Source organism: Emydura macquarii, unplaced genomic scaffold (assembly GCF_026122565.2).
Source record: "Emydura macquarii macquarii isolate MOO-44397 ecotype Brisbane River unplaced genomic scaffold, CSIRO-AGI_Emac_v2 contig_2205, whole genome shotgun sequence".
Lineage (NCBI taxonomy): Eukaryota > Metazoa > Chordata > Testudines > Chelidae > Emydura > Emydura macquarii.
The window spans coordinates 6,895,856-6,909,481 of record NW_027132342.1 but is presented as its reverse complement, the minus strand read 5'-3'; the positions used below and the strand labels follow the sequence as shown (position 1 = coordinate 6,909,481).

General features: G+C 40.5%; 1 protein-coding gene across 4 annotated transcripts in view; it reads right to left on the bottom strand.

Annotated features, from left to right (window-relative positions):
- Window positions 1-13,626, bottom strand: part of IRAG2 (inositol 1,4,5-triphosphate receptor associated 2) — a 55,514-nt gene that overhangs the window by 5,785 nt on the left and 36,103 nt on the right. For 3 of the 4 annotated variants that reach the window (XM_067559251.1, XM_067559250.1, XM_067559249.1), the window contains exons 23-33: window positions 13,294-13,441; window positions 12,322-12,403; window positions 7,548-7,594; window positions 7,392-7,456; window positions 7,161-7,277; window positions 6,407-6,492; window positions 5,587-5,659; window positions 4,210-4,264; window positions 4,097-4,124; window positions 3,122-3,262; window positions 948-1,082 (exon numbers count right to left, since the gene is read on the bottom strand). In XM_067559251.1, coding sequence (XP_067415352.1) covers window positions 948-1,082; window positions 3,122-3,262; window positions 4,097-4,124; window positions 4,210-4,264; window positions 5,587-5,659; window positions 6,407-6,492; window positions 7,161-7,277; window positions 7,392-7,456; window positions 7,548-7,594; window positions 12,322-12,403; window positions 13,294-13,441 — 977 coding nt within the window. The remainder of the gene's footprint in view (window positions 1-947; window positions 1,083-3,121; window positions 3,263-4,096; window positions 4,125-4,209; window positions 4,265-5,586; window positions 5,660-6,406; window positions 6,493-7,160; window positions 7,278-7,391; window positions 7,457-7,547; window positions 7,595-12,321; window positions 12,404-13,293; window positions 13,442-13,626) is intronic. The other variant, XM_067559252.1, reaches the window with a different exon arrangement.

Here is a 13,626-nt window from a genome sequence, read left to right as displayed (position 1 = left end):
GTATTTACAATGGACAAGAGAAGCCTGGAATGTAAGATGAGGTAAAGAGTAGATCATGTGCGCACAGTGTGTGGACTGCCTGCTATACAGGGATTGGTTCCTGCAGAGGAACCAGGCCCGTCCCGAAGCATGTGCTGCAACGTGTAGTTAGGATTGCATGTGGTAAAGTGTTGGTAGAAATGTATATAAGGAAAAGGTGTGTGTAATTTTGGATGTGTGGTACACACCCATATCCATCCCTGATGCTTGAGCCTGATCAACTCCGCGTAACTCTGCTGTGTGCCAAACAAAGGAACCTGAGTGATGAGACTAGAGTAGAACTGAGTTCTTGGGGAACTCCATGGAAGAGGTCTCGGGTGCGTGGAGGGGGGGGGTTGGCCCAACATCTTTAATCACCCACTTGTTAAAATTTTCAAGCACCTGCATGCTTTCTCCCATGATGCCCCTTATCCATGGGAGATACTCCCTGAAAACATCTGCAAAGCTCATTTTCATCCTTCAACACCCTCCATAAAACCTCCCCTTTTCCATGATGCCTACAAAAAAACCTAACAACGGTTAGGCCATTGGTATGCTGAGACCATTGTCTATCATGCTGACCGTTACAGTCTCACTGTTTCCTTGTACTCCATCTGTCTATCCAGCTGTTGTATCTTGTCTTATACTTAGATTGTAGGTTTTTGGGGTAAGGACGGCCTTTGTTTTATTTGTACAGCACCTAACACAATAGGATCCTGGTCCATGAAAAAGGTCTCCTAGGTGCTATGGTGATAGCAAATGAGTGTGCAGACCACTGACATAATAAGCTCTTCAATAATATTGTTCCGGTAAATGGTGTACTGTATAAGATACAAGTTAAATTACAAATACTGAGTGGAATCTTTTAAAGAGAGCTTCACAATAAAGAAAGCTTCTTTACATAAAAGTAGTAATTGAAATCAGATTACCTGATTAATGGCTCCCAACATCTCTGCTCTACTAGCAACTCTGGCAGCATACTGGCTAAGGAACTGCAAGCTTTTCTGAAGCTTCTTAATGATCTCCTGTGCTTGGTTATCTTCGTCACACAAAGGTGCTAGAGACTAAGTTCATTGGGGAGGGAGTGGGGAGGAAAGAAGAGGGAAATGTAACAGTGCTGATGATTAGTAAATAAGTGAGATGCCATTCTAGAGGCTTGCGGAGTGAATGTTATTTTGCAAAGAAAGCAATTACACAAATGGGATTCTGCTTGGGCGTATCTGTTTGCACGAATACATTAAGGCCAGATATTCAGTTGGTGTAACTAAATACAGCTCCACTGGAAAAATAGAGGCATTATGCTGATTTACACCAGCTAAGAATTGTACCCTGGACATGTACCTTATGGTTTTATCAGCTCACTGAGAACATTCGTTGGAGCAGGAGAATTTCCCATTTGTTGCTATATAAAATGCTTTAGTGCGTGTAACAATTTAAAAAAAACAAAACAAAACAAACACACACGCCAAAAAACCAGACCCTTAATGAGCAATAGAGTCATATGTTTGATTATACTATTTATATTATCAAATCCAAAAATAAATTTCAGCTAATATTTCTAACTAAAGCAATGTCTACACCACCACTTATGTCGGCATAAAACTTACGTTGCCCAGGGGTGGGAATAAGCCACCCCCTGTGCGACATAAGTTACACCAATGTAAGCGCTGGTGTGGACAGCGCTAAGTCGGTGGGGGAGCTGCTGCTGCTGCCACTCGTTGGGAGTGGATTAATAGAGACAACAGGAAAGCTCTCTCCCGTCGCTTAGAGCAGCTACACGAGAACTTAGTGGCACAGCTGCATTGGAGCAGCAGTGCCGCTATTAGCTCGCTAGCGTAGCCATGTCTCAATGAAGTCACTAAGATGGGTGTGCAAGAGGTATCTGCTCCAAGAGTGGTTATCGATGGTTTGCTGTCAAACTGGGAGGAGGTACTAAATGTTTTCATTAGTTACTTGGATAATGGAGTGGAGAGTACGCTTATAAAGTTTGTGGATGACACCAAGCTGCAAGGTGGTGTAAATATATTGGAGAACAGGATAAGGATTTGAAATGACCTTGATAAATAGGAGAATTGGTCTGAAAATCAACAATAGGAAATTCAGTACAGACGAGTGTAAAGTAAAAGTCAAATACACAAAAATTGGGGAAATAACTGGCTAAGCAATAGTACTGCTGAAAAGGATCTAGGGGTTATAGTTGATCACAAATTGAATAGAGAGTGTTTCAATTGCAAAAAAGGCAAATATTCTGGGCGGTGTTAACGGGGATGTTCATGTATGACAAGGGAGGCAATTGTCCCACTCGACTTGGCACTGGTGAGGCCTCAAGAGGAGTGCTGTGTCCAGTTCTAGCCACCACAATTTAGGAAAGATGTGGACAAACTGAAGAGAAAGTCCAGAGGAGAGCAACAAAAACTAATAGAAGGTTTAAGAAAAATCTGACCCATGAGGGAACGTTAAATGCCTGGCCATAGTTAGTCACGAGAAAAGATGACTGGGGAAGAGCAGAAGCAGAGAACCTGATAACACATTTGAAGATTTAAAGGCTGTTATGAAGAGGACTGTGATCAATTGTTCTCCATGTCCACTCAGGGTAGGACAAGTAGTAATGGTCTTAATCTGTAGCAAGGAAGATTCAGGTTAAATATTAGCAAAAGCTTTTAAAAACTACAAGGGTAGTTAAGCACGGAATAGGCTTCCAAGAAAGGATGTGGAATCCTCATCATTGGAGGTTTCTAAGAACAGGTTTGACAGACACTTGTCAGGGATGGTCCAGGTCAGGGCTTAAATTCAGCCGGAGTGGACTTAAGCGGAGTCCCATAGTGGAGCAGAAGTGCTGAGCTCCCCCCAGCCCAGTGGCAGAAGCCCAGAGCGCTCCCTCCCTCCGCTGGATCCTGGAGATTTTTATAAATACATTGGGGGCAGGATCTGGGTAATCTAGGAGAATTTAAACCCTGGTCTAGGTATATTTGGTCCTGCCTCTGCACAGGCAACTGGACTTGATGATCTATTGGAGGTTCCTTCCAGCTCCATCTTTCTAGGATTAAAATGTACTGTCAGGCCACTTGCTGCTTCCCTCCTTCCAGTCTCATCCACTGCTCACCTCCAGCATCTTCAGCCCATTCATGATCTCCTTTTTCAAGTTTTCTTCCGCCAAGTCTCGGGACCTTTCTTCAAGCCTCACTCGCTTATCCAAGGTAAACAAGTCACATTTAAAGCCCAGAGACAGTCTGAGGAACTCCGCCTGTTGTGAGGGAAAGGGGGGAGGAGGAGGAAAGTCATGACAGATCAGGCAACACAGAAGTCTATTCAGTATTAAGAGAGTTACCTAAGAGACACAATGGAGACACATTAACTATTGCTAATGATTCCATGAATGGACAGTCAGACATGAGCTGTAGGAGACATCACCAGTTTCTGGATCCTCCCCAATAGGCTTTGAATCCAAACATCAAATTTGAAATTCTGCCCATATCTAGTCTTAGTAATTATTCTGTTGGTAAACGAATTACCTTTTCCCCCACATCCCCAACAGTTCATCCTGTTGGAAAAGGCAACATTAAACAATTCTGCCTAGCAACATGAACAGTAGTGTTAGCACATTCTGTTGGGCTGAAGGTTGTGTCTAGGCCAGAACACGCCTTCCCCCACAAAAATGACACCAGTAGAGAAAATTCAAACAACATTTTATATAGTGACAAGAATCTCTTTTCATAGCCTTCCTCCTCCACCCCCCCTTTCCTGTACTACTTATGAGCATTTTTTGATAAATAGATTTCAGCTTCATCCTCTGAAAGAATTTCCCTTTACCTCATGCATACAGAGGGTTTCAACTGAATAGGGAAGTCTGATAACATCACTGGCATGGATATTTACCTGAATCAAGGATTACATGGATTTCATTCAGGGGAGTTGGAAAGTCAAATTTTGGGCTGCATCATGATTAACAGTACCCATTTGTGTACAAAAACTCACTCAGTACAATCAAAAATGCTTTACCTGAATTTCAGAGAGAAAGGATCTTTAGAAAGATTTCTACTGTCTGAAATATTTCAGGATACAAGTAGTCAAGACTCACCTCTACCTCCTTCTCATTAGGAGAAACACTGTAGGAGGAAAATGAACAACCACATAAGTAGACCATAGTGCTAAGTAAATGAAAGTGGGTAGGAGATTACATGAGATACATACTTGTCACTTGGTTTGGTTTTGGTCATTTTAAGGCCAGTCATAGTGGAAGAATTCCCTGAGGATTAAAGAGACAAAAAACACAAGATTTCAGTTCTTAGGTTGAGGAATAAACTCCCCTCTTAACAAGAGGAGTTTAAGACTTAAAAGTTTAAGACTCTTTGCTTTGAACCATTATTTGGTAATAAAAGAAACCGCCTCAGCGTGCATTAGAACTAGGTTAAATGTCAGCATGGCAGTTCATTAGTGTTTCTTTAGCGGCTTGGCCATCGAAAAGTGCCAGTCCTGGTTTGATTAGATTGTGGCCTTAACCACAAAGTCCATATCCAGATCTGAATTTACAGTGGTTGGATCTTCAGTTTTGGTTTTTTAGTCCCCACTACAATCTCCTCCCCACAACGGACTACTTCAAGAAAACAAGATTTATAGAAGCCACCCCAAATTCACTATTAATAGTTCTGTGAAGATCAGCACATGGTTGGGACAGCCAAGGATAAAAGGTAGGCACTTTAAAAAGGGAAAGCCAGTCTGGATTCAGTAGAAACAGCCACCCGACTTAGATTTTTACACCACCCAAACCTTTGATGTGGTTGAAAAAAAGTTGCTTTATATCCCTTTTAGAGTAGAGGATGCAAGTATCATAGCTAGCGATAGGATATCATTGGGTATAGCAAAAGCGTCGCCTGTTTTGACACTAAGGAGTTTTCCTTCCTGTGCAGCTGATAGACCAGTGCTGGTAGGATGTGGATGAAGAGTGGCTTTTTGTAGGATGACATTTTGTTCCTTTTCATTTAAAACTCCTAATTACAGTGAAACACTTTAAAGTTTATACAACATGAAACTGACAAAGCTGCTTCCCACTCCAAAACCAGACTATAAGGAGGACACGTCATATAAAGGTAAAAAAAGCTTCTGTAGCTATCAGCTCGTTCCATTAACAACAATCTAGGTCTGTGTGTTGGCAAATGCTCATACCCTGGTAGGAACTTGGGGACATTCCTATCACCATGGTATCAGAGTGGACCATTATTCCTGTTACAAAGATGATCTGCTCAGCAGTTCATCAACTCTTCACACCCTGTCAATAACTACAGATGTTACTTTCTTATACTGAGAGCCATGTTCTTGTCGTGGTTTCAGAGATGGTTTTATGTTGCATTATGCACACATTTAAGAGTTTTCTCCATCATAATTAAGCATTAAAATGGTTGGTTCCACATAAAAAGCAATAGTTTGGTTGTACAGCAACACAACACAAAGAATTTAGGAATAGAATGTTTCAATAGTCTGAGGTTTAAGACTGGTGTGTTTCACTGGAACACTAACCAAGCATGCTCTGTAATGCATTAAGTGATATGGATTTCAGCAGGGCCACCTTACCTTTTCTACTGGAAACAGTAGCAGATATTTGTCCACTCTGCTCTTGAATAGATTTCATTTCCCCATCAGTCTCCTAAAAATGGTTTAGAGAATCAATCATACAAAGTGAACTGCCACAACTACCTTACAATAAGATCCAACATGATGGAGGTACTCTAGTCCTACAGTGGGCTTGTGTGAACTCATCAGGTACTTTACACGACTGCAACTGCTGCCACCGCCTTGTATGGATGCTAGGTCTTGAGTGGGTTGGAAGCCTTCCCCTCCCTAGAGCAGTTTGGATCTACCTCTGAGAAGGATCAAGCCACCTTGCAAACAGCTCATTGAAGTGGCACGCTCTATAATTTTTTAAGTAGTCAGATTATTGTGCTGGAATATAGGATGGAGAGAATTTAGAGTAGCCCAGGATAGGCAGGGAAAAAAACCAAGCCCTGCCCTGTTTGGGCTGAACCCACCAGTAGAATCACTGGACCAGATCCTCAGCTTCTGTAGATCAGCATAGCTCCTTTGGTGTCCAGTTAACAAGGGGGGGGGGGGGGAATTGAGTAAGACACCTTGGGTTGAGCCATTGTACCAGCTGAGGAACTGGTAGTATTGTTTCCGGAAGGGGAATCCAACCCCTGGTGGTGTTTACCCTCTTTATCCTTAGTAGGTTTCCCTAGCGTGTGACTCTTCAGACATGCCAAGCAATCTGTTTCTCAAGCACGGTTCTGCACATCGCCTTATCACTTCAGCATTCCCCACCTCCTCTTACAGCTAAAGCCAATGAGTTGCACATTTCCGCATTCCTAGAATTTTAGCAGTCCAGTAGAACTCTTACCAGATCTAGCTTTAATTCTTTTTCAGGTGTAGTTTTGTCATTTTCCATGATGGGACAAAATTCACTTTTATTAGTCAGATCAGTACCTGAAGAGAAATATCCCAGAAAAGTGGATGTAAAGATTTCAAAGATGAAAAAAAATGTTGCCTATTAACTAGATTTCTAAGTCAGTAATCACCACGGCTCCCCCATGAAAACGCCTGTAGTAACCCCCAGAAGAAAAACGCAAGGAAGAAAGAGGCCTTTAAAAGCCAGCAGCACTCTCCCCTCTCCACCCAATGTTTTGGGAAGCTCAAGTTTTACATTGATGTTACCCCATTTCCCTTAAACAAATCACACGGCACAGATGTTTTTCATTTGTTTATATATAAAAGAAAGAAACAAAAGAAAAATCTTTCATTTTTGTTTATATTTTCAGAAGAGCGGCATTAAGTTTGATTCTTATTAAAGGTGCTGGATTGACAGCCCTGGCAGAAGAGCAGTCACCTCTACCAACTCATTCCACATGTCCCTTTTTGCAGTGTTTTAAGCCCTAATCCTGCAACATCCTCTGCCCAGGCAGAAACCTATACGTGTGCAGAGCTCCAGTGATGTCTGGAAGCAGTTGCAGGCCAAAGTTGTTATTCTGAATATAATGTAGACTTAAAATTTGTGCAAAGATCTCTCTCTCACTCAACTTCCTCACTTCAAAAAGATATGTTGGAAGCAAGCTGTTTCCCCATCACATGATGAATCTTCAGAACAGCTACAATACCTGATACATTATCATTCAGATCCTTATCTTTATTTTTCTTCATTGCCATAGAGGTTGATACATCTTCATTTTTTGCCCATGAAGCCTCAGACAATTGTGTCTCCATAGTGAGACATTCTAGAATAGAACACAGATCCATTACTGCCAAGAAGCTGCATAAACTCAAGTACACCTTATTAGACCTCTCAGACAAAACTCACAAAGCCCTGTGGTCCCACAATAAGAATTTACCAGTTGATATATTGCCTTCCAAAGAGGATGTAATAACTTCTTCTTGGAATGGTGCTGAATGTTCACTGCCAAGACAGGGAGAACACTCTGAGACATCCATGATATGATAAATAAACTAACCAGACTTAAGAATTAAATGCATACACAGAAACTGACCTGGACAAGACTGGACTATCCAATGTTAAAGGCCCATCACCGCTCTCCTTAACAAAAGGAATTTTAAAAAGTTTTAGTATTTAGACTCGCAATAGGACATCACTCGTTGTGTTAAGCAAATGTATAATACCTGCCTGAAACAATTCCTTTAGATGTTTCTAGACCTGATTGGAATGTGTTAATTTCAGTGAAGATAGGAGTCATTTTAAGAAGTTAGCCACATGCCCCGCCCATTTTTTTTCAGCCAGCTCTAGATGTATAGTATATGTTTTAATACGGTTATTACCAGTGGGGTGTAATTATGTTTTTGTAGAAGTAACAATTCTTGAGGGAACCCATTTACATCTATATTTCAGTTACAAAAAAGCTGTACTCCTGACATTTATACCATAGAGCTTCACACTTTGAAGGAACACACTTTAAAAATCAAAGAAATATCACCATGTTAAAGTAGGAAAAAAAAAAAAATCTAAGACTTGAATCCCTGTCACACTCCAGCTTAAAGTGACAATATAACAAAGCCACTTGGCTTTTCCTGCCATTTGTTCCACCCACTACTTTCAAAGCCATACTACATTGCTCACCAACCCAATTTTGGGACATGGTCCCTTCCAGAGATTCAGAAAACGACACTATAAAAAGCTCTGAAGCTGCATCAGTGTTGCTTCTAAGAGACAATGAGCATAAAGCATTTTGCTAGGGTTAAAGTTTATGCTGTTTGAGACACGAATATTTACATTCAGGTGTCCATTTTGATTCCTACTAACGGCAACATTGTGCTGCAGTCATGAGTCCAACAGATCTTAGAACAGAAAAGCAGTAGTTTTAAAAAAAAAAAAAAAAAAAAAAAAAAAAAATAGTGGCTTAATGATTATAATAGCTGTGTTTCATCTTTAAGGGCCAAATTCTTTTTTCAGTTCAATTTGTTGCACCTAAGTAACAGAGGGGTCTGGCCCCAAATCCATAGCACCTGGCTGATATATAAACTGTATTATAAAATGCAGTTTACTTTTTAATACAGTGTGTATTTTACATTCTATTATTCTTGTCAGTTCCTCGGTCCACCACCACAAAACAAATACATTTACAGATACTTCAGTGGAGTTCTAAGGGTTTTATTTTTTAATCCAAATGATCAGTAGTTAATTTGGAATTTTAGGAGGTTTGCATGGCTTTTATTGTTGCTCATCTCAATGTCTCTAGGGAGGGCATTTGCTTTAATGTACATGTGACAAAGACTAATAATGCCATTACATTGGATTTCCACGTCACTCTGGTTAACATCATGCTTCCTACCAAACTCATTTTTAGAATAGTACACATGCACACCCGTGATAACTGCTCTGTATAAGACAGCCTGTTGTGTATGTGTGGGGGCAGAAGCTCTTAAAATTAAGAGTGTGTCTCGGACAATAGCTAAATAGAAGCAGGTAAGGAGCTTTTGTGTTCCTTTATCATCCTGTACCAGCAAAAAGATAGATATTAAGAAAATGTATAGCATTAAAAAAAGATGTTTGGAACAGAGGCTTATCCCACCCTTGTACAATATAGAAAACTCCTGTTACTATAAGCATAGAAATAATGAACATTAAATGAAGGTGAAAGAGAAGTTTGATGAGCCCACTCATGGAGGACTTGGTGACTAAGAACCTGAGCAGATATTAAAAAGCAACTGTAGAAGGAAGGGAAAGGAAGATCATCAAAGCACAGAGATCAGAGTTAGCTGACTTGCAATGGGACTTTATGCCTTTGACAGTCTCCTTGGCTAATGAAATTTCTCAGAGATATATGTATAGTGTTGGTAACCCCCTCAATTTTCATTTCTGAACATACTCAATTTCATGAGAGGAATCTAGTAGTGAAGTGAGAAGAAGTCTTTATTTATCAACTTTCTTTCTACATAAGCTTTTACCAAAGCAACTTGCCATACACATCATGGCCAACAGTTTTCTGAAGGACAAGCGATTATGAACCTCTTGATGTTTAGGTCCCCAATCTAATGCCTACATGGGGCCAGATTTTTAGAGGATACAAGCTCAGCTGTTTCTGAAACAGTGATACCCCTTTCAAGGCGTCTTGAGTTGGCCAACCAAAAACTGAGTAACTTAAAAACAAAACCCCTCCCTCCCACACCAGACTACAGTATAGCATGTATGTTGTTCACTTTCCTTTCTCCCCCACCCCCACAACATTAGTGTATCGTAGTTAGGATCGGTGAATAGAGTTCAGTTCGGTCAGCTGGATGTTTCCTCATGCAAATCTACGCTATTTATGCTCTTATTTGAATTTTCTCTTGGGTTTAAGGAAGCTACAGTGTTTTATTCTGCTCTGGGGGAGGGAACAGCATACTGAAATGAAAATCAAAAAAAGTCTTAAGGGGGTTTATAACATAGTAATACCTTGAAGTCAAGTGGAAGTGACCAAAACAAGAAACACCACCATGTGTAATGCAGGAATAAATTCAAGCTCTCAGTGACTTTGGTTTGCAACAAAGGAGAACTGAAAGCCAGTCTATCCTTTTCATCCATACCTATTTATTTTCCCAGATTTAAGTGTTAAGAACTGTTGAAACTTCTGGATTACAGAGGTAGGATTATAAAAAAAGGCCACAATATGGCTTTACTATTACACACTTATTAGTGCAAGCCAGAAATACCTGCCTTTTACACTTATGGAAAAATCATGATTTTACAGAACTTCAGGGCAGCGTTACTACCTGCTACATATGCAGTATATCAGTCATTTTAAAGAAACAAGGTAAGGACTTGTAAAAGAGCCCAAACCAACTCTGTTTACCAGTCTGAAAAACCCAAGGTCTTCTTATAATATAGATCTCTCTCTATCTTCTAGGCCTACTTTTTATAAAGAAATATTTGAGTGACAGTTTGCTATTTCATGGTCCTCCAGACACTAACCTGTGTTGTAGCAATCTTCTGGCATAAAAGTTTGCAGAATCCCAGATAAGCCACTATGGATTTCCTTGGTGATGCTTTGGAGAGCTAGTGTTTAGTTCTAAGCCCCCAGTACAGAAAGATTAGTCTGACTCACACAAGCGCTAGAAGATTTAGAGCAGCCTCAAACCTCAACTCTGATTATATTTTCAGACACACACACACACACACACACACACACACACACACACACCCACCCACCCCCATCATATAAGCATGGAACAACTTACATTCTGGAGAGCTCACCTCTAAATCAACACACCTGCAGGTAGCCACAGTCTGATAAAATGCTACAGAGATACTCTTCCTATTAAACAAGGACATTCAAATTTTGTTCTACGTAATACTTTTTTAACCAGATATGGGACACAGCCCATTTGCTTTGCCTTCAGTTCAGACCTTGAATATTGTCCAGGGAAGGAAGAAGGATTATGAGTACCATATAAAGGGATTCCAACAGAAACCCTACCCAGACACAAAAAGTGTAATTTTGGGTATATGTTAGAATTACAGAACTATACAAACACAGAGTGTTACATTGCTCTCTAAACAAGTGCTGTGTTGATAACCCTGTGGAACAAAGCCTTCTAGCTATCAAAGAAGCCACACACCATGGGCAGTAGCAGTACAAGCAAGGGTTTCCTCACCTACCCGCCACACCAGCCAAGCAATATACCTCAACCCCAAGATCTCTCGAAGGGGGTAAGAGTGATTGACTAGCTGTGTCACTTTCTCCATTGCTTCTCCACCAAGAGTGGACAAGGATTACTGCAGTTGACTGGGCCACTCCACACTGGGACAGGTCTGAGGCCATCAACTGTTTTGTTGTAGATAACGGTTTATCACTATTCGTCTAGATTAGGTTGCTTTCACTTAATGCAGTAGTAGGAAAAAGAGTGGCATTGTATTAGTCTGACAGGCCAGATGCAAGTCTCACTCAAGTCCGGGATTTGAAACCCTGATCGCACTGACAGCTCAGGCACATTTCCAATTAACATCACAATTAGAAAAATTTATGGTGTGGACTAAACCAAAGTAAAGTAATGATGGTTACCAGTAACCAAGGTGGGAACCAAGAATTTACTCAAAATTTTCATCTGCCTGTTGTACTTGTCACTTTCTATGGGACTGAGGACCATTTATTAGATTTTTTTCCCCCCCTCAGCCTCAAGTGCTGAGTGGACAGACAGACGGACACTGTGCCATTGAAATCTAGATGCAAAGCTGAACAACATTATATTGGATAAAATGTCATAATCACCTTGTTTTTCTAAAGCAAAGATGGATTTTTGGAAGATCATAGTAATAATTTAAGAGTTTTCACAGAAGAAAGTACATAGAAAGAATTAAATGGGACTATTAAAATGTAAAGTTGCCTGCTGTTTCTCCCCTCCCCACAAACACACAAGCTGTTGGGAATGGACGTCGCTCGTACTTTACCAATAGAAGAGTCCCTTGTTACTGAAAAAGGAACACTCATTAAGATTTGTGCATTGAATAAATAGACGTCTGAGCTAGAGTATGAGATTAAAGACTCCTAAACTTTTATCTGGATCCTAACACCGCAGGTCAAGCACACTGCTGGAATGTTTCATTTCAGATACAGTAATTAAAAGAAATACGCCAACTGAGAATGTGTCCTCAATGCCTGATAAAGAAAAGTCAGCAGAAGTCCACTGACTTATCAATGGAGCAATGCCGATTTACACAAGTTGAAAACATGGCCCATCATTTCTGTTTTGAAGTCAGTGCACTGTTGCAAATAAATGCCTACCAAGTCTACATTTGAAGGCAAGATTGCTGAAATTAAAGACAGCACTAACCTCAGTAAATAAAGAGTCCATTGTAGCAGGGGAGGCAATAAAATCTGCATCAGTCTGGTTACCAACAGAGTGTATCTTCCACCTGGTAGCACAAATTTTATTTGCATTTTGCAACAAGATGACATTTCAATAATTTTCCTTAAGCTCTTATGTCTATGAAAAAGAAATTTAAGTTAGCCACAGTTTTTGTGGAGATTGTGGCCAATCCCCCACCATGACAGAAACATAATTAAGCAAAACAAATCTAATGACAATGACATCGACAGATAAATAGTAACAGAAGAGGCACAGAAGCCGCTGACACTTGCAGACAGTAGTTTGGAGTGCAAAGTTCTGCTTCCTCAGCAGCAGTCAAATCTTTTTTTTTTTTTTTTTTTTTTTTTTTTTTTTTTTTAAAAAGGCCAGAAACGGAAGTCAGAGATAGCCTTTAGAGGAAGAAAATGTTACACCACAGCTACTACAAAACCATCTCTAGTACTGTAATGACCCTGTAAAATTATCGATTTCTTGTCAGTTAGGAAGGCTGCTCTAGTGGATGGAACATTAGCTTGGGGCTCAAGGACCTGATTTTCAGTTCCAAGCTCAGCCAAAGGCTTCCTGTGGGACTTAGTCTACCCGATGCCTCAGTTCCCCACCTGTGGAACGAGAATACCACTTCCATGCCACACAGGGGCATTGTAAGTATAACCTTTAGTAATGAACGTGAGGCACTCTGGTTCTACAGTGATAAGAGACATGTATATCCTGATAAACAGTGATGCCATTATTTGAGCACTAATTTAGAATATAGCATCTCATTCCCATGCAGTGATGCTGCAGTATTCAATAAGACCATATTCCTGAAGGTTAACTATAGCAGAAACTAGAATAGAACAGCTAGAGAGTGGCTGTCTTCAGCTTCCCTCAAGAGTCTGTGTTAACACTACTTGTCTATTCTCCCTCCCCCCCAAAAAAATTGTTTTGGGCTCTTACTTGTGTCCCTCCAGTGTCACGTCCAAAGTAGACCCATTTTTCAGATCTTCTCTTTCAAACGTAGATGGAGCTCTGGTTGCTACGCATGTGAGATCACTGCTTATGCTCACTCTCGGAATGCGGTGTAGGATTTCCAAGGCCAGAGCATCTGTTAATAAAGATACAGACTTGAAATAACGAGATGGGTTTCAACATAAAAAGTTACTCTAGTCAGTCATCTGTGTAGATTTGGTCCTTTTCCATCTACCTGGGTTATGCACACCCTCAGGAGACAAACTTTACTATGTATTTGCCCTGTTTCATTCGCTTGCTACTTTTATAGGTTATTACTAA